Source organism: Jaculus jaculus, chromosome 2 (assembly GCF_020740685.1).
Source record: "Jaculus jaculus isolate mJacJac1 chromosome 2, mJacJac1.mat.Y.cur, whole genome shotgun sequence".
NCBI lineage: Eukaryota > Metazoa > Chordata > Mammalia > Rodentia > Dipodidae > Jaculus > Jaculus jaculus.
Window position 1 is genome coordinate 8482345 of NC_059103.1, and position 19512 is coordinate 8501856.

At 50.1% G+C, this 19512-nt stretch overlaps 2 protein-coding genes across 3 annotated transcripts; one reads left to right on the top strand and one right to left on the bottom strand.

Moving 5' to 3' along the window:
- The first annotated feature begins 1865 nt into the window (after positions 1–1865).
- Positions 1866–16610, top strand: Zscan25 (zinc finger and SCAN domain containing 25). Of its 2 annotated transcripts, none has more exons than XM_045142668.1 (6): positions 1866–1914; positions 8496–8904; positions 9862–10063; positions 10613–10704; positions 14168–14291; positions 15763–16610. In XM_045142668.1, exons 2-6 carry the CDS (start codon positions 8518–8520, stop codon positions 16575–16577), a joined length of 1620 nt encoding a protein of 539 aa, XP_044998603.1. In that variant the 5' UTR covers positions 1866–1914; positions 8496–8517; the 3' UTR covers positions 16578–16610. The 2 variants fall into 2 exon arrangements, with proteins under 2 accessions (XP_044998603.1, XP_044998604.1); XM_045142669.1 differs by lacking the exon at positions 1866–1914 and adding an exon at positions 1954–2021.
- On the bottom strand, positions 11934–12416 carry LOC123458521 (28S ribosomal protein S21, mitochondrial-like). The gene is made up of 2 exons (XM_045142675.1): positions 12291–12416; positions 11934–12211 (listed from the first exon to the last, which is right to left on the bottom strand). Exons 1-2 carry the CDS (start codon positions 12370–12372, stop codon positions 12030–12032), a joined length of 264 nt encoding a protein of 87 aa, XP_044998610.1. The 5' UTR covers positions 12373–12416; the 3' UTR covers positions 11934–12029.
- Positions 16611–19512: the final 2902 nt, after the last annotated feature.

Below are 19512 nucleotides of genomic sequence, written 5' to 3' on the forward strand. Positions count from 1 at the left end.
GCGCCATCACGTCAAGCTAGTATCTTTCTTTTTAAACATATTTTCATTGGATTGGAGAGATGGCTTTGCAATTAAGGCACTTGCCTGCAAAGCCTAAGGACCCAGGTTTGACTACCCAGAACCCACATAAGCCAGGTGCACATGTTGGCATATGCAGCTGGAGTTTATCTGCCGTGGCTAGAGGCCCTGGTGCACCCATTCTCAGTCTCTCTCTCTCATAAATAATAATAATAATAAAAAACCTGTTTTATTTATTTGCAGGCAGACAGAGACAGAGAAGGAGAGAAAGGACAGAGAGAGAATTCATGAGTGCACCAGGGTCTCTTGTCACTGCACCCGAACTCCAGATACAGGTGCCATTCTGCTCATCTGGCTTTACACAGGTCACGGGGATTTGAACCTGGGCTGTCAGGTCTTGCAAGCAAGAGCCTTTAATGGCTAAACCTTCTCTCCAGCCCTTTAGCTACACATTTTAGCCTTTCATTGGCAGCTGTCCACTCTGGTGGCCCTGGGGGGTGGGGGTGGTCTCTGTCTATGAGTTTTTGGGGCAAAGGGGTGTCTGTGTCTCTGGGTACCTATTACGGGAGACACATCCGGGAGGCAATGAGAGTGAGATAAAGTCTCTGGCGGCGGTAGGAGGGCTGGGAGGAGGGTTGATCTGCTGCCTTGCTTTTTCTTTCTTTATTTTATTTTATTTCAAATTTTTATTAACAACTTCCATGAGTATAAAAAATATCCCATGGTTAGGCCGGGCGTGGTGGCGCACGCCTTTAATCCCAGTACTCGGGAGGCAGAGGTAGGAGGATCACCATGAGTTCAAGGCCACCCTGAGATGACAGAGTGAATTCCAGGTCAGCCTGGACCAGAGTGAGACCCTACCTCGAAAAATCGAAAAACCAAAAAAAAAAAAAAAAAAAAAAAATCCCATGGTCATACCGCCCCTCCCCCCATGCCTTGCTTTTTATTTTTTTTTAGTATTTATTTATTTATTTATTTATTTTGAGGTAGGGTCTCATTCTAGCCCACGCCGGACCTTTAATTCACTGTCGTCTCAGGGTGGCCTCAAACTCACTGCGACCCTCCTACCTCTGCCTCCCAAATGCTGGGATTAAAGGCGTGCGCCACCACGCTGGGCTCCTGCTTTTCATTGATTTATTTTAAAAATATTTTACTTATTTGACGGAGACAGAGGGAGAGTTGGAGGGAGAGGGAGAGAGAGAATGAATGAATGGCTGCACCAGGGCCTCCAGCCACTGCCAAGGAACTCCAGACGCGTGCGCTTGTGCATCTAGCTAATTTGGGTCCTAGGGAATCGAACCCGAGTCCTTTGGGCTTTGCAGGCAGGCAAGCGCCTCAGCTGCTAAGTCATTCCTCCAAGCCCTGCCTCGCCTTTTAGATGGGTCCCAGGGCCACAGCTCAGGTGGCTCTGGCTTTTCTTGACCACAGGGCATGGATTCTTGCTGTCGGCCTGGCCCGGTTCCCTTGCGTGCTAACGTTCGAGGGTGCAGACTTCTCGCCTTCTCCATCACCCGCCCCCCGCCCCGCCGCCGGCCCCCTCGAGAGAGGCCCCGAGCACAGTCGTGTGCGGCGACGTGCACAGCCGCAGGGACGAGCCAGCGGGCCCCGCGGTGACCGCGGACCCGGGAGCGGAGCTCCGCCCCGCGCAACCACCGAGACGCACCTCCGGGAGGCCTAGAGAGGAAGCGGAAGGACACCTGTCTGACAGCGTCCGCCACTCACTTCCGGCCTGCGGCGGACGGACCGGGCGAGCCGGGCGCAGGTGCCGGGAGCCGGGGAGCCGGGGAGCCGGGGAGCCGGGGAGCCGGGGAGCCGGGGCCGCGGCGGCGGCGGCGGGGGGCGGGTCGGGCACCGAAGCCCCGCGGGTCGGACCTCCACGCGCAGCCGTGGCCGCAGGTAAGAGCCAGGCGGGCCCCGCTCGGCCGGGCCGGACCCGACCCAGCCCCGGTGTCCACGAGCCCCGAGACCTTGGCCCGAGGCGAACTCTTCTCTGAAAAGCGATCGTAAGGCATTTCGTTTTAATTTCGGTTTAAAGGGGAGCTCGGGGCTCGGGGGGTGGCGCAGTGGTTAGAGGCGCTTGCTTGCAAAGTCTGGCGGCCCCGGGTTCGATTCCCCAGCACCTTACGTAGAAGAAAAAAAAAAAAAAAAAAAAGAAAGAAAAAAAAGAAAAAGAAAAAAGCTTCTGGCAGATCGGCCAGAGACCCGGTCTTCAAAGGAGGCTGGAGCCGAGACAGTTCCCGCGGACCTCCACACGCGCGCGCGCACGCACACACACACACACACGCACACACACGCACAGACAAAAAGAAAACGAACTGCCCTGCGGCACCTTGCTTGCCGAATGCCAGGGGTGGCATCGGGTGGGTGCGCGGGCGCCCGGCCCACGCTTTGCGCCTCTCAGCGCGCGCACCGGGAGCCCGGGACGCCGCGGCTGGGAAGGCGAGAGCGAGAAGCCTCGGCGCAGCAGGGGAAAAATGCATCCTGTGGGCCGGAAGCTGTAAAATCGGTTTAAGGGCTTGAAAACGGGTGTAGCGAAATACACCAACATCCCATGGACGGTTTAGTAGAAGTTCGGGGACGCGCCTCGTGCTAATTGCGCCGCCTCTGCTCCAATCATTGGTTCCTTGGGGTTTCTGGTCTCTTTCCACAGCCTGTCCCTATTTTGGGGGTAAACAAGACCCATCCTCCAGTCTGTGTCAGGAATAATATTGTCCTTCCCTCTCCTCTTCTGTCTTCCCTTACCCCCTCTTTTTTTTTTTACTTTTTAATTTTTAATTTTTTTGACTGTGTAGCCTTGGTTGGCCTGGAGTTAAATATCCTCATGCCTCAGCTGCCTGTCCTCCTGCTGAGAATATAGGCACGCACCACCATACCCTGCTATCTTTCTCTGCTTTCTATCTATCTATCTATCTATCTATCTATCTATCTATCATCTATCAATCATCTATCTATCATCTGTCTGTGTGTGTGTGCCACGCACAGGCGCCAGGGTCTCTTGCCACTGCAAACAAAGCCACCGCACCTCTGGCTGTACTTGAGTGGCTTTGATTGGAATTGAACCCCTGTCAGGCACGCTTTGCAAGTAAGAGCTGTTGAGCCATCACTCTAGCCTCCTTTCTCCTTTTCACATCTCCCCCATGTTTTGTGAGGCAGAGCAACGTCTTCAGACTGAGCACGCCATCATGTCTAAACCGTCAGAGAATTTGCTGGTTTTTAACCTCTAAAGTATGTCTTCATTTTGTCTTTGCCAACCACCCTGAATTAAGTCCCTTTCATTTGCTTGAGCCACCATGGGCATCATTCCCCCACCTTTCTTCTTTCTTTTCTCTGTTGAGACACAGGCAACATGACTTTTGTAAAATACCTAACTCTCTAACAAGCTAAGAAATAAAAATAAGGCCCCAGGCCCTGGGTAATCTGGTTTCTGCCAGCTCTTTTCATGTACTCTAACCTTCACTCTTTCTGATGAAGTCTGTGTATAATTCTTTTTTCTTAAACTTTTTCCTTATTTGAGAGAGAGAGAAATAGGGGGAGAGAGACTGAGAATGGGCACGCCAGGGCCTCTAGCTGCTGCAAATGAACTCCAGTTGTGTGTGCCCCCCTGGTGCATCTGGCTTACGTGGGTCCTGGGGAATCCAACCTGAGTCCTTTGGCTTTGCAGGCAAATGCCTTAACCACTAAGCCATCTCTCCAGCCCCTGCACGTGTAATTCTTGAACAAGCAGAGCAGTTCCTAGTCTTAGGCTTTGGTCTGAGATGCTGTTTGAATGCCTGACTCATTCCTGTCCTTAGGTCTGGATCTAAGTATTAAGTCTTCAGAAATACCTTATCCAGGCCCTTTGTCCTCACTGACAGGGAACCCCTACTTGTTTCCTTTCTAGAACATTGCTTCCACTTGCATTTTTTTTCTCAATTTTTATTAAAATTTTCCATGATAAAAAATATCCCATGGTAATACCCTCCCTCCCCCCACTTTCCCCTTTGAAATTCCATTCTCCATCATATCCCCTCCCCATCTCAATCAGTCTCTCTTTTATTTTGATGTCATGATCTTTTCCTCCTCTTATGATGGTCTTGTGTAGATAGTGTCAGGCACTTCCGCATTAGACCTGAGCCTTGAAAGGTGTGATCGAGATGTTACTCAGTACTCCAGTCACTTCTTTCCAGCACTATGATACTTTCTGAGTCATCCCAAGGTAATTGCCATCTGAAAAGAGAAGATTCTCTACCCAAAGTGAGAGTAGTGTTAATATAAGGGTATAAATATTTTATTTACTTATTTATTTATTTATTTATTTGAGAGCGACAGACACAGAGAGAAAGACAGATAGAGGGAGAGAGAGAGAATTGGCGCGCCAGGGCTTCCAGCCTCTGCAAACGAACTCCAGACGCGTGCGCCCCCTTGTGCATCTGGCTAACATGGGACCTGGGGAACCGAGCCTCGAACCGGGGTCCTTAGGCTTCACAGGCAAGCGCTTAACCGCTAAGCCGTCTCTCCAGCCCAAAGGGTATAAATATTAAGAGAAGTGCTTACTGGGCAGTTTTTATAAGCATAGTATGTACATTTATCCAGACATCAGCAGATGTTACACCCCTAGGGCTCATGACTACCCCTGTTTTAAGTTTTCAGTATCAGGGATGTGTTTCCCTCCCATGGAGCGGACCTCCAGTCCAATTGGAGGGCAGTTTGTTTCCACCATGACAGACGTGCCACTATTGCACCCGTTGGCTCATTTGGCCTGGCTGGCCAGTTATAAGGCTTGCAGTGTCCACTGTTGAGTATCTTCACTGGTGGTATCTCTTTCTCCCATTGAACTACATGTAGGATGGCTTCTTCCAGCTTTCTGTCAGCCCACTTGCATTTTTTGAAGATTTTATTTATTTATTTGCACATGGGTATAAATGTGTGCGAAAGTGCTGGCACGTGTAGAGGTCGGAGGTCAGCTTTCGAATCCTCTTGCCATTCTACCTCAGTTGAGTCAGACTTTATCTGGATTTCACTCTGCTGTTCTTTTTGCTATACTCTCTGAGAGCATCTAGGATATTCTGTTTTGCCTCCCATTTTTCTGTTAGCATGCTGGCTTTGAATTCCGATACTCGGGCTTGGTCAGGGGATGGGGGGTGGTGGTGAGTGCTTTATCTACTGAGTCATCTCTCAGACCCTCCACTTCCTTTTTTTTTTTTTTTTTTGGTTTTTCGAGGTAAGGTCTCACTATAGTCCAGGCTGGTCTGGAATTCACTGTGTCTTCTCAGGCTGGCCTCAAGCTCAGTGAGCCTCCTACCTCTGCCTCCCAAATGCTGGGATTACAGGCATGCACCACCACGCCTGACTCACATTTGCAGTTTTTATGTATTTGCTTACATTTGAGTTTAATTTTTTTTTTTTTCTGAGGTTAGGTCTCACTGTAGCCCAGGCTGACCTGGAATTCACTATGCAGTCTCAGGGTGGCCTCGAACTCACGGTGATCCTCCTACCTCTGCCTCCTGAGTGCTGGGATTAAAGGCATGCGTCACCACGCCAGGCTGAGTTTGGTTTTTTAACATTTTTATTTATTTGAGAGAGAGAGGGGAGAGAGAGAATGGGTGCACCAAGGCCTTCAGCCACTGCAAATGAACTCCAGATGCGTGCACCATTCTGTGCATCTGGCTTACATGGGTGCTGGGGAACTGAGCCTGGGTCCTTTGGCTTTGCAGGCAGGCACCTTAACCACTAAGTCACCTCTCCAGCCCACATTTAAGGTTTTTAAAGAATAGTTTTATTTATATGTATGACACACACACAGACACTATGGGTGTGCAGGGCCTTTGCCACTGCAAACAAGTTCCAGATGCATGAGCTATTTTGTGTGTCTGGCTTTACGTGGGTACTGGGGCATCAAACCTGGGCCAGCAGGCTTTGCAAGCAAGCTCCGTTTACTGTTGAGCCATCTTCCCAGCCCCACCTTTGCGTCGTGCTCTCTGTGGCCTTAGTGGTTCACAGGGGCAAGCACCTTGCCTTTTTCTCGTTTCTACATGTCTGGGAGGGGATTTGTCTTCCTGAGAGATGATGTGCACGCACGCATGTGCACGCACGCGCGTGCACACACACACGCATGCACACACACACGAGGCATATACTGCTTAATAACAGGGTCACATTTTGAGAAATACCCTGTTATTTGAACATCACACAGTGCACTTTAATATAGCAGTTACCTCCTCATTGCTGGGACGAAACACCCAAGAGGATATTTCAAATTCCAGTTTTGACTGGGCGCTTTATCATGGCACGAAAGCATGACAGGCCTGAGCGAGAAACTGGACCACATTTTGTCACAGCAGCAGGGAGTGTGGCGGTTTGATTCAGGCGTCTCCCATAAACTTAGGTGTTCAGAATGCTAGGTTCCCAGCTGATGGAGATTCAGGAATTAACGCCTCGTGGGGGGCAGTGTCTTGTTGGGGGCGGGCTTATGGGTGTTATAGCCAGTGACCCCTTGCCAGTGTTTGGCACACTCTCCTGTTGCTATTGTCCACCTTATGTTGGCCAGGGAGTGATGTCCACCCTCTGCTCATGCTGTTGTTTTCCCCTGCCATTGTGGAGCTTCCCCTGGAGCCTGTAAGCCAAAATAAACCTCTTTTTTCCCAATAGCTGCTCTTGGTCGGGTGAATTCTACCAGCGATGTGAACCTGACGGCAACAGGGAAGGGAGCAGTGAAAGAGAGTTAGCTAGTGTACACCCAGTAGTGCTGGACTAAGAAACCTCAGTGTCCATTCCTACTGACACCTCCTCCAGCAAGGCTCCACAACGCTCCCAGATTGCCACCAGCTGTCAAAACACATGAGCCTGTGGCAGACCTGTCAAACCACCTCATATGCACACCTGTGTGGTGTAGGTTAGTTTCTTGACATGGCCCCCTGATGCAATAATCCTGCGATGTATGAGACTGCTGTTGATGGAGCATGGCCTGGTGTTTTACAGTAACCGTTTAAAAAATACTTATTTGAAAGCTGGGTGTGGTGGCGCATGCCTTTAATCCCAGCACCTGGGAGGCAGAGGTAGGAGGATTGCCGAGAGTTCGAGGCCTCCCTGAGACTCCATAGTGAATTCTAGGTCAGCCTGAGCCAGAATGAGACCCTACTTCTAAAAGCAAAAACAGCAACAACAAAATATTTATTTGAGCTGGGTATGGTGGTGCATGTCTTTAATCCCAGTACTTGGGAGGCAGAGGTAGGAGGATCACCGTGAGTTCAAGGCCACCTTGAGATTATATAGTAACTTCCAGGTTAGCTTGAGCTACAGTGAAACCCTACCTCGGAAAACAAAAAAACAAGTAAAAAATGTTTATTTGAGAGAGGGAAGGAGGGAAGAAGGAAAGGAGAGAAAGAGTATGGGCACGCCAGGGCCTCTTGCTACTGCAGATGAATTCCAAATACATGCACTACTTTGTGCATCTGGCTTGATGTGGGAAATCGAACCCCATCTGTGAGGCTTTGAAAGGAAATACCTTTAACCACCGAGTCGTCCCCTGAGCCCAACCTTTTAAAGCAATTAGTAGAAGGATAGCATCATAATGACTACAGGTATAGAACAATAAATGCATAAGCCAGTTGCATAGTTGTTCATCAGTATTAAATTTTTTTTTTTTTTTTCGAGGTAGCATCTCACTCTAGTTCAGACTGACCTGGAATTCACTATGTTGTCTCAGGGCGGCCTTGAACTCATGGCAATCCTCCTACCTCTGCCTCCCGAGTGCTGGGATCAAAGGCGTGCGCCACCATGCCCGGCCTTAGTATTAAATATTAATGTACTATATAAAACTACGTGCTGTAATTAAACACGCTGGGCAGTGCAGTAAGTTTACAAACAGCAGCACCACTATGAGCTGCGAGTAATGTGTTGTGCGACACTGTTATATGATACTACAGCTATGGCCTTACTGTATGACAGAAGATCTTCAGTCCCATTGTAATCTTTTCTCTTTCCACTGTGCACTGGGGATGGAACCCAGGGTCTCGCGAATCCTAGGCAAGTACCCTACCCTTTGGCTATAGCCCTGGCTCATCATTATACTTTTGCTGGACCACCACTGAATATGTATGTGGTCTACTGGTGTGTGTATGTGTGTGTGCGTGTGCGTGTGCATGCGTGTCTGTGTGCCCATGGTGAGTGTTTGCTCTAGTATTGAAAGAATGGGTCCTGGTGACTGAGCTAATTATAGCTCATATTAGCCCGATTGTAGTGTTCCTAATCTGTATGCCGGTACAAGCTAAATTCTGCACATTTTCTCTATATTCTGTGTACCTACTAGGTGCTTAGCAAATCCTGAGTTTAACTGATAGGACTTGCAGGATACATGTTTAGCTGTTGGAAACCCCTGATGAGAGGTGACTACCATGTTCCCCCACAGAGCAGTCACCTGGTGTAGGCACAGAAGTGGGTCGACTGGCTTATCATGTGTCTCGTGTTCTCAAAAAGGTCATTTACACTGTCCTCCTCAGCGTTCCAGGACCGTGTGAGAAGATGCTGAAGGAGCGCCCAGGGATGGCAGAGGGTCCTCAGCAGCCCATGGGTGTCCCTGTGGTGAAACTGGAGAAGGAACTGCCCTGGGCCAGGGGAAGAGAAGACTCTAGTCCTGAGACTTTTCGTCTGAGGTTCCGACAGTTCCGCTACCAGGAGGCAGCTGGTCCCCAGGAAGCCCTCAGGGAGCTCCAAGAACTCTGTCGTCTCTGGCTGAGGCCCGAGCTGCACACCAAGGAGCAGATCCTGGAGCTGCTGGTGCTAGAGCAGTTCCTGACCATCCTGCCCCAGGAGTTCTACGCTTGGATCCGAGGACACAGTCCAGAGAGTGGCAAGGCCCTGGTGGCCATGGTGGAGAATCTGACAGAGAGCATGCTGGAGGCCAAGGCGGTGGGTGAGAGAGGGTCCCGGGGCTTGATCTGTCAGTGTGGGAGTGAAAGAACAAAGAGGGCCGAGGGAGCCAGGGGAGTCGATGCGAGAGCCAGAGCCTCCCTGCTCTGTCCTTAGACCTCCCGAGAGCCTTTCTGGAGAACACAGGACTTAGCCGCCATTCCCAGAGAAGATGTCCATGGGCCAAAGGGCCTGAAGCCTCTGGTGTGCACGACAGACCCCCTTGTCAGCTTCAGGCTCAAGGATAGCAGCTGTGACTCTTCAGGGTCCACTGCAGGCTCAACCCGACTTTGGGAAGATGCTATGGAGTGTTCCCACTTAAATTTTCTTTTCTTGATAAGTTGATATGTGTGTGTGTGTGTGTGTGTGTGTTGGTGTGTGCATATGAAACATGCATGTTCATGTATATATGTGGGTACACAGAGGACCTCAGTAATGCTGTCCACCTCTCTCTCTTTTTTTTTTTTTTTTTTTTTTTTTTTGGGTTTTCAAGCTAGGGTCTTGCTCTAGCCCAACCTGGCCTGGAATTCCCTATGTAGTATCAGGCTGACATAAAAATCTTCTTTTGAAATTTATTTATTATTACAGATGGGAGGGAGAGGGAGAGAGAGAGAATATGAATATGAGAATGGGCACACCACGGCCTCCAGCCACTGTAACCCAACTCCAGACACCTGTGACACCATGTACATCTGGCTTACGAGGGTCCTAGAGAATCAAACCTGGGTTCCTGGGCTTCGCAGGCAAGCCCTTAACTGCTAAGCCATTCCTTCAGCTCCACCATGCCTCTTTTTATGCAGTGCTGGGGGTGGAACCTAGGGCTTGGTGCATGCCAGGCAAGCACTCTGCCAACTGAGCTACATCCCAGCCTTGGTTTTCTTTTAGGTTTTCAATCAATTCTCTTCATAACAGCCTCCATCAAGCCCCATTCTAACTGGTATTGGGAACTCTTTTTAGGTTCCATGCCACAGGCAGGGTGAGCAGCAGGAGCCAACGCTTGGCCAAGGCTCTTGGGATCCAGGTGTCCACATGGGGCCAGTGGAGGTCAAGCCCGAGTGGAGGATGCCACATACGGAAGGAGTTCAAGGCCTGGAGCAAAGGACTGCGGAGCAGCTGAGCCAGGGCCCCGGAGATGGGACGCAGGCCTTCCAGGGACAGGGTAAGATGCAGATGGGGAGGATGGAAGGCCCTGGGAGACTGTTCTACAACACCCCCTCCCATTTCGTTAGAAACCCAGCAGCGGATACTTTAAGTCACCTGTAAGGTGCTGTTCTGCATTTTCCCTGCCCCCTTCTAGGCCCCAGTGGGATGCAGACGAAACTATTTTCTCCACCTTGACCGGCTTCATGAGGGGATGTCTGGAATCATTCCCTTATCACTTCTCCCTTCCCTCACACTTCTAGAAAGCACGATGAGCTCTGCATCTGACAAGAAGGGATATTTATTAAGGGTAGACTTCCTTTTGTTACTGAGTTCTCAAAGAGGGTTGGTTTATCCCCACGAGTGACCAAGGAGCATGACTCACCCTGAAGACACTGAGCTGGGGCAATCTCAGTGAAAAAAGGGCAGGGGATGCCCAGGCCCTTGTGTGAGGGTCAGTGGAGTACCAAAAGGATTCTGTCTGGAGCCTCTGGGTTCTGTGGTGATGTGTTGGGGGCGGGGCGCCTTTGAGGGGCTGACCCTTCCCCTGCTCTGTGTCCCTGCTCAGTGCTGCCCATTCTTCAGGCGGGCCCAGGCCTCCCTGCAGTGAGCACCAGAGATCAAGAGATGGCAGCTGGGTTCCTAACAGCGACGCCCCAGGTGAGCCCAGACTCTCTTTATGGAGGGTTTAAAAAAAATGATTTTTAAAAATGAAAAAAAATTATCTATGCTGGGTATGGTGGCACTTACCTTAATCCCATCACTCGGGAGGCTGATGTAGGAGGATTGCTGTGAATTCTAGGTCAGCCTGAGACTACAAAGTGAATTCCATGTCAGCCTGGGCTAGAGTGAGACCCCTACCTCAAACCTCCCCCCCAATCAATTATTTATTTGTGTGTGCATGGGTGTGCCAGGATCTCTTGCTGCTGCAAACAAATGCCCTTCTGGCTTTACATGGATGGCTAGGGAATGGAACCCAGGCCAGCTGGCTTTGCAAACAAACAGCTTTAACAGCTGAGCCATCTTCCCAGCCCCTTTGGAAGTGTTTTTTTTTTTTTTTTTTGCCAAAAATAATCTTTAATAAAAATTGGCCACATGCACAAAGTGGTGCACGCATCTACACTTCATCTGCAGTGGCTGGAGGCCCTGGAGTGCCCATTCTCTCTGCTTACAAATAAATACATAAATAAATAGGGCCAGGTGTTACCAGGTGCACATCTTTAATCCCAGCATTCAGGAGGCTAAAGTAGGATTGCTGTGGGTTCTAGGCCAGGTTGGGTGAACACTAAGTTCTAGTGAGCTACAGAAAGACCCTACTTCCAAAAAACAGCTAGACATGGTGGAGCAATACTTTAATCCCAGCACTTGGGGGAGAGAGCTAGAAGGATTGTTGTTAGTTCAAGGCCAGCCTGGGACTATAGAGTGAATTCCAGATCAGTCTGGGCTAGAGTGAGACCCTTCCTTGAATATCCCCCAAAATATAAAATTCAGACTTAGAAAATGGTTTTCTTTCTTTTTGTTTTTTCGTGGTAAGGTTTTACTCTAGTCCAGGCTGATCTGGAATTCACTATGTAGTCTCAGGGTAGCCTCGAACCCATGGTAATCCTCCTACTTCTGCCTTCCCAGTGCTGGGATTAAAGGCGTTCTCCACCATGCCCATCTTAGAGAAAGGTTTTTAATTCTTTCTTTGTGCCACCATTCGCACCAATGTTTTCCAGAAGCTTTTCAAATCTTCATAAAGGAAAAACCCATCCGTTTAACAGTAGCTCCTGATTGCTCCCACCCACACCTCGGCAACCACTGGTGCTACTTCTAAGCAGCTTTTGGATTCGTGTTTCCTTTCACTTAATAAAAGAAAGGGTCCACCGTATGCGAATGCTTCCATCTGCGCGGGTCTTCTTGAGTTTATTGGAGAGAAAGATAAAATAGGACTGAATAAAGAAAAGAGGTGAAGACAGCTGGATGTGGGCCTCTTATCCACAGGCTCAGCAGCCCTGCCAAGGGTCTGCCCTGTTCTTTCGCATCAAAAAGTTGATCTTTGGAGCCATTTCCATGTTGTAGCTCCTCCGGCACGTGTCATAGCTTTCGCGCTGGCGGCGGCGGCAAGGCTTCTCGTAGTATCGCCGTCGCTTAATGTCCTCAACCTGCCCATCTGTGGTGAGGATTCAAAGGGTTGATAAGAGTTGACTGTTGAGTTTCCAGTCCTCAGTTTACCTCTATCACCCTGGCAAAGGCTCAGGGAACACTGTTCAGAGTCCGGTATGCACCTTCCACGTTTCCTTCCTGCACCATCACAGTCCTGGCAATGAACTTCAGATGTTTTGCCATGACCTTTTACTTAAAAGTCTTCACTCTGCGCCCGGTGACTCGGCCCGGACCTCCTCCACAAACCCCCCCCCCCACCAGCCGTGTTTTTTCTTTTTATGTGTATGTTTTTGGGTGCACATGTGTGTGCAGTTGCATTTGTGTATATATGTGTGGAGGCCAGAGGACAGCCTTGGATGCTGTTCCTCCTGAACTGTCCACTTTTTTTAAAAAATATTAAGGTAGGGTCTCATGCTAGCTCAAGTTGACCTGGAATGCACTCTGTAGTCCTAGGCTGGCCTTGAACTCACAGTGATCCTGTCTCTGCCTCCCATGTGCTGGGACTAAAAAGTGTATACCACCATGCCTGGCCTGTCCATTTATTATTATTATTATTATTTTATTTTTGAGAGAGACAAAGAGGGAGAGAATGAGAATGGGTGCACCAGGGCCTTTCAGCTGCTGTGAATGAACTCTAGACATGCATGCTCCGTGTGCATGTGTGACATTGCACATTTATGTCACTGTGTGTCTGGCTACGTGGGTCCTGGAGATTTGAACATGCATTCTTAGGCTTTGCAGGCAAGTGACTTCACTGCTAAGCCATCTCTCCAGCCCATATCCATTTATTTTTGAGACAGGGTCTCTCCCTGGCCTGGAATTCATTACATAGGCTAGACTGGTTGGCTGCCAATCCCCAGGTGTTTCTCTCCTTGCCTCCCCCATACACAGTGCTGGGATTACAAGTACATTTCATCATGCTCAGCTTTTTAAAAAAAAATGTTTAGGCTGGGTGTGGCGGCATACGCCTTTAATCCCAGCACTTAGGAGGCAGAGGTAGGAGGATCGCTGTGAGTTTGAGGCCAGCCTGAGATGATATAGTGAGTTCCAGGTCAGCCTGGGCTAGAGAGAGACCCTACCTCAAAACAACAACAACAAAATGTTTATAATAATAATAATAATTATTATTATTATTAACAACATGTTTTGTATGGCTACATCATGTGTTGGTATGCTCTTTTCCCTTGTCCCTGCCCTTATTCCACTGGGGATGCTCCTCAGTGGGGTTTCAGGGATTCCCCATGGGGTTGTGCATCATAGGAGTGCCAGTCACTATTTTTTTGGGGAAGGAATGCCTCTGGGCATGATGTCTTAACCTGTGGCTCTTACAGTCTTTCTGCCCCCTCTTTTGCAAAATTCCCCGAGCCACAGTGGGTGAGTTTTAAGTCTACTTCAGTGATGAGCTCTTTGGAGCCTCTGGATCTCTGCTGATAGGTGCTGAGTATCCTTAGGGTCTGTCTCCTTCATCTGGCGCTGATTACCAGGCTCACCATGGAAGCAGCACTCTTGCTTATCTCCCCACTTCCTCTGTGGATTCAGCTATGGCCTGGCTGAAGTGCGAGGGGTCGTTTATCTCCTACCTTCTGAAAAAGAACAGATTCTCCAGTGGAAAGTGAAGTCAGCATAGTTTTTAAGTTTTGATGTATATAACCCTTCTTTTAGCCACTGAGCCCCATTTAAAAAAATTTAAAAAACCTGTCTTTGTTCTTAATATGGGGCCTGAGGGGCTTTGCAACTGCTCCCAGACTCAGGTTTGGGGAAGAAGTGCGGATGACTGTTGGGACACAGAGGTGGTGAGGAGCGAGCTGGGCTGCCGTCGCAGACACTGATTTGTCTGTTACTCCTTGTGAAGCTGTCGGGAGATGGGTCATTTTGCTCCTAACTCACTCTGAGGCCCGTTCCTTTCTTGCTCTGCTTGTCCCTGTGTTCCCTGCTGCTGGCAGGCTGCCCCTCCTAGAGATGCTCTCTGTCGTTCCAGGGGTTGGGACCATTTAAAGACATGGCCTTGGCCTTCCCAGAGGAGGAGTGGAGGCACGTGACCCCAGCTCAGATCGACTGCTTTGGGGAATATGTGGAATCACAGGTCTGCGGAATCCCTCCAGGTAAGATGCTTCCACCCCATGGGTGGGACAGGAGGTTTAGAAGCTGCAGGCTGGGGACTGTTGCAGAGCGGTGGGGGAGCTGGCGTGGTTCCCTTCCGTGTCGATAGTAGGACATGTGATGGAGTCTGGCTCTCCCCTTTTAACACCACTTACTATTTCTCGTGGCCTTTTTGTTCTACAGAGCCTTTTCTCCTGTTTCCTTCCCCCTTCTGTTAGTTTAGAGAACATCAGAGCAAGGACAGTGGCTTTCTAGCTCAGTTCAGGCCCGATCGCAGTGGCCGCGCTGAGGTGGGCTGTGGCCAGAGCTGCACTGACTCATCCAGCCAGTGCTTGGCAAGCACCTCCCTGTGGCAGGCGGTCTCCTGCCAGGTTCCAGATGAATGGCACTCGGGCAGAGGGAGCAGTGTGTGGACATGGAGAACTGCACAGAATTCCCATTCCCAGACTGCATTTGTCATCATTTTGGTGAAGGCAGGGCACACGGATGAAGGCAAATTCGTGTTTGCAACAAGGCCAAGCATCTGTACGTGCAGAGAAGTAGAATGCTAAAGCTGAGTGCATCACTGCAGAGGAGGAAGGGAGTCACCAGGCTAGAGTGTGAAGGAAATAAAAGTCTAAATTAGCAGATAGTGGGTGGGCATTAAAATCTGACAAGCTGGACTGGAGAAGATAGCTGAGCTGTTAAGGCCTTTGCCTGCAAAGCCAAAGGACCCCTGTTTGATTCCCCAGGACCCATGTAAGCCAGATGCACAAGGGGGCCTCTGGAGTTTGTTTGCCGTGGCTGGAGGCCCTGGCACACCCGTTTTTTCTCTCAAATAAATAAATGCATAAGTAAATAAAATTATATTTTAAAAAAATCTGGCAGGCTCCCAGCACTTGGGAGGCAGAGATAGGAGGATCCCTATGAGTGTCAAGGTCAATCTGATACTGCACAGTGAATTCCAGGCTAGCCTGGTCTAGAGTGAAACCCCACCTCGAAAAATAAAACCAAGCAAAACTCTGGCAGGCATTTCAGCTGCAGGGCAGGGAGGTGGGGAGAAGTAAAGGGAGGGCCAGGTCAGGGTCCATGGAAGTGTAAGGGGCTGAGGTGGTCAGCCAAAGGGAAAAAAGAGCCATTAGCGAGACACACTTGGATGCTGAATATGGTGGCTCATGCCTGTAATCCCACACTCAGGAGGCTGAGGCAGGAGGACTGCCCAAGTGTGAGGCGCCAGCCTGGAGTACAGTGAGAACTTGTCTCAAAATAAAATACAATAGGACTTAGTGGTTAAAGGTACTTGCTTACTAAGTCTGATTGTGGGGTGGGGGGAGCAGGGGTTGATTTCCCCAGTATCCACATTAGCCAGATGCACAAAGTGGAGTAGTTCATCTGCAGCAGCAGGAGGCCCTGCCTTCCCATTCTCTGTCAAGTTATTGTATATAATAAAATAAACGTCAACTTAATGGGGTATGTGATGCCCTCTCCCCGCAGGCGCCGAGAGCCAGGAAAAGGAGGCGAAGCCCCAGCAGGAAGACCTGAAGGCGGCGTTTGCGGGGCTGGCTTCCGTGCAGTGTCCCGGGCCCGGGGCCGCAGGCGAGCCGGGGCCGGGGCCGGAGCGGGACCCCGAGGCGGGGGGCTCGGGCGCCGGCCTGCTGCCGGCCGTGCCCGCGTCGCAGCCCGACGCCCACGGCCCCGCGTGGAAGCCGTTCCAGTGCCCGGAGTGCGGCAAGGGCTTCAGTCGCAGCTCCAACCTGGTGCGCCACCAGCGCACGCACGAGGAGGCGAAGGCGTTCGGCTGCGTGGAGTGCGGCAAGGGCTTCACGCTGCGCGAGTACCTGACCAAGCACCAGCGCACGCACGCCGGCCAGCGGCCCTACGTGTGCGGCGAGTGCTGGAAGACGTTCAGCCAGCGCCACCACCTGGAGGTGCACCGGCGCAGCCACACGGGCGAGAAGCCGTACGCGTGCGCCGACTGCTGGAAGGCCTTCAGCCGCCGCCAGCACCTGCTGGTGCACCGGCGCACGCACACCGGCGAGAAGCCGTACACGTGCGAGTGCGGCAAGAGCTTCAGCCGCAACGCCAACCTGGCGGTGCACCGGCGCGCGCACACCGGCGAGAAGCCCTACGGCTGCGCGGCGTGCGGCAAGCGCTTCAGCAAGGCCGAGCGCCTGGTGCGCCACCAGCGCATCCACACGGGCGAGAAGCCGTACCGCTGCCCGGCGTGCGGGCGCAGCTTCAACCAGCGGTCCATCCTCAACCGCCACCAGAAGACGCAGCACCGCCAGCAGAGCCCCGCGGCCCCGTGACCGCGGGCCAACCCCGGGGCCAGGGCACAGCGCCCCCAGGGCCGCGCTGGCCCGAGCCGCCCACGCCCGGGGTGCTCGCGTGGCCCCTGTCTGCGTGTCTGTCTGGGGGAGACCCTTGGCTTTTCTCCCTCGCTGGGATTTTGGGACTCACAGGTAAAGGCAGGATTTTTATATGTTGGCAGCTTGAGGCTCATTTTTCTTCCTCCCTCCCTCCCCTTCTCCCCCCCTCTCTCGAGCTCTTTCTTGGTTTTAAAGACAGTGTTTCGTGTATCAGAGCCTGGCCTCCAGCTTGCTGCATATAGCCGAGGATGCCCCTGAATTTCGATCCTCCTGCTTCACCTCCCCCGGTGCTGCAATCACAGGTGTGCAGCGCCACACCTGTTCTGTTTATACGGTGCCGGGGTGCACGCTAGGCAAGCGCGCTGCCAGCCGAGCCACACCTCCAGTCCTGAGGCTCTGTCCTGCCCGTGAGCCCAGCCCCCCTTACCTTCTCCCACCTCTTTCCCATTTTATAAATATTTATTGAGCATCTACTGTGATCCTGGCTCTGAGAGAGAGGTGAATGAGACCTCATTGTTAGGGGCTTGTGCACACAGTATCGCCACGACGTGTCCAGAGAGTGTTGTGAGTGCCTGAGAGAGAACCTGGGCACACTCCCCTGCCAGCCTTGCCCTGTGTGGGCTCCCACCCCGCCCTCTGCCTCAGTTGGGACTTTCTCCCAGGCAACCTCCTCTGTCTGATGGGAACATTCTACCTTCACCTGTAAAATTTCCTCATTCCATTATTCCTGGCGCTATAACCACAGCTACTATGAAATTAATTATTTTGCTACTGATTACTGAATAAACACGAGAGTATTTTAAGGAAGCATTCACTTCTGTGAAAAAGGTATGATACATAAATCTGAAAGATGAACTAGTGTAATGTCCTATATTTGATGGCACTTTATAGTATATAATATAGTTTATTATTATTCTTCTGGTGGCATTGGGATTAAACCTAGAGCCTGGTACATGCTAGACGAGTGCTCTACCAACCTGCTCTATTCCTGCCTTCCATCCCCCCCCCTTAAAATTTCTTGTTTTATCTTTTTGAGACGGAGTCTTGCCAAGTTGCCCAGGTAGGTCTTTTTTTTTTTTAAATCTTATTTTTTCTCAATTTTTAAAAAACATTTTCCATGATTGTAAAAAATATCCCATGGTAATACCCACTCTTCCCCCCTTTTCCCCTTTGAAATTCCATTCTCCATCTTTTTTTTTTTTTTTTTTTTTTTTTAAATCTCCTGCCTCGGGCTGTAGCATAGCTGGGCTTATGAGCTTGTAGCATCAGACCTGGCTGGGAAACACTTTTCTTCTGTGTTCTCATATGATTCATCCTGTAAGAATGTGTTGAGGCCCTGCTGTGTGTCAGGAGTTCTCAGTATGCTCCAGATACATCTTTCAATCAATCGGGGAAAGGGCCCTGCCTCTGTGGGACTCGCATCTTTTAACCTTTTTTTATTGACAGTTTTCTTATGTGTACACGATGCATTTCTTGTTTTTTTGAGGCAGGGTTTCACTCGGACATACCTGGAATTCATTCTGTAGTCTCAGGGTGGCCTTAAACTCAGGTGATCCTCCTACCTCTGCCTCCCAGGTGCTGAGATTAAAGGCGTGCGCCACCATGCCCAGCTTACATGGTGTATTTTGATTTTAATCACTTCCCATCCCAAACCTCTTCTTTGTAACTAGTCCGTCTCTCTATATACATATTTTTATCTTTTCATTTTTTTTATTAACAACTTCCATGATTATAAAAAATACCCCATGATAATGCCCTCCCTCTCCCCACTTTCCCTTGGAAACCCCATTCTCCATCATATCCCCTCCCCCTCTCAATCAGTCTCTCTTTTATTTTGATGTCATGATCTTTTCCTCCTATTATGATGGTCGTGTGTAGGTAGTGTCAGGCACTGTGAGGTCATGGATATCCAGGCCATTTTGTGTCTGGAGGAGCATGTTGTAAGGAGCCCTACCCTTTGGCTCTTACATTCTTTCCGCCACCTCTTCTGCAATAGACCCTGAGCCTTGGAAGGTGTGATAGAGATATTGCAGTATTGAGCACTCCTGTCACTTCTTTCCAGCACCATGATGCCTTCTGAATCATCCCAAGGTCACTGCCATATATTTCGATATCTTAAAATATTGACTGATTGATTTGAGAGTGCCCTCAAAAGAGGAAAGAGGCAGACAAGAGTGAATATGGGCCCATCAGGACTTCCTGCCACTGCAAACGAACTCCAGATACATGCATCACTTAGTGCATCTGGCTTTATCTGGATACTAGGGAATCAAACTTGGGTCCTTAGGCTTTGCAGGCAAGCACCCCAACTGCTGAGCTCTCTCTCCAGCCCCCCAAAGGATCTTTTTTCCCTAAAATTTTTTTTTTTTTTTTTTGAGGTAGGGTTTTTAGTCCATACTAACCTGGAACTCAGCCTAAGTGCTGGGATTAAAGGCGTGTGCCACCACGCTTGGCATTGATGTCTTTTTTTTTTTTTTTTTTTTTTGCCACCTCCCTTCATCCACGATGACTTATTGGTGGGCCCAATGTTGTTCAGGTAATGTGAGGTCATTGTGAAGGCAATGGCCACTTCACGTCCAGGAGACAGAATTCCAAAGCACTCCTCCTCATCTTCTGGTTCTTCCTTTTTTTTCCACCTCCTCTCCTGCAGTGACCCCTGAGCCTCAGTGGATGTGATAGAGTTATCTCATCTCATTTAGTACTGAGTGCTTAACAGTCACTTGTCCTTAGTCCTTTGACAAGTTTTGATTTTCCCAGTAGTCAACATGTGTATCCCATCTTAGTGAATGTACTTGGTCCTCAGAACCTGTGGATGCCCCAAGGCACCCTGTGGGACTTGGGCAGCTATTTTGAGTCCTGTCAGCTTCTTGCCCTG

What these genes read in the sequence shown, in the direction of transcription:
- LOC123458521 (XM_045142675.1), bottom strand. Translation starts at nt 12,372, where the DNA reads ATGGCAAAACATCTGAAGTTCATTGCCAGGACTGTGATGGTGCAGGAA. An exon ending in TGCATACCGGACTCTGAACA is followed by an intron (nt 12,212 to 12,290) that starts GTGTTCCCTGAG and finishes TATCAACCCTTT; the next exon opens with GAATCCTCACCACAGATGGG.
- Zscan25 (XM_045142668.1), top strand. Translation starts at nt 8,518, where the DNA reads ATGCTGAAGGAGCGCCCAGGGATGGCAGAGGGTCCTCAGCAGCCCATG. An exon ending in GCATGCTGGAGGCCAAGGCG is followed by an intron (nt 8,905 to 9,861) that starts GTGGGTGAGAGA and finishes AACTCTTTTTAG; the next exon opens with GTTCCATGCCACAGGCAGGG. An exon ending in GGTCTGCGGAATCCCTCCAG is followed by an intron (nt 14,292 to 15,762) that starts GTAAGATGCTTC and finishes CTCTCCCCGCAG; the next exon opens with GCGCCGAGAGCCAGGAAAAG.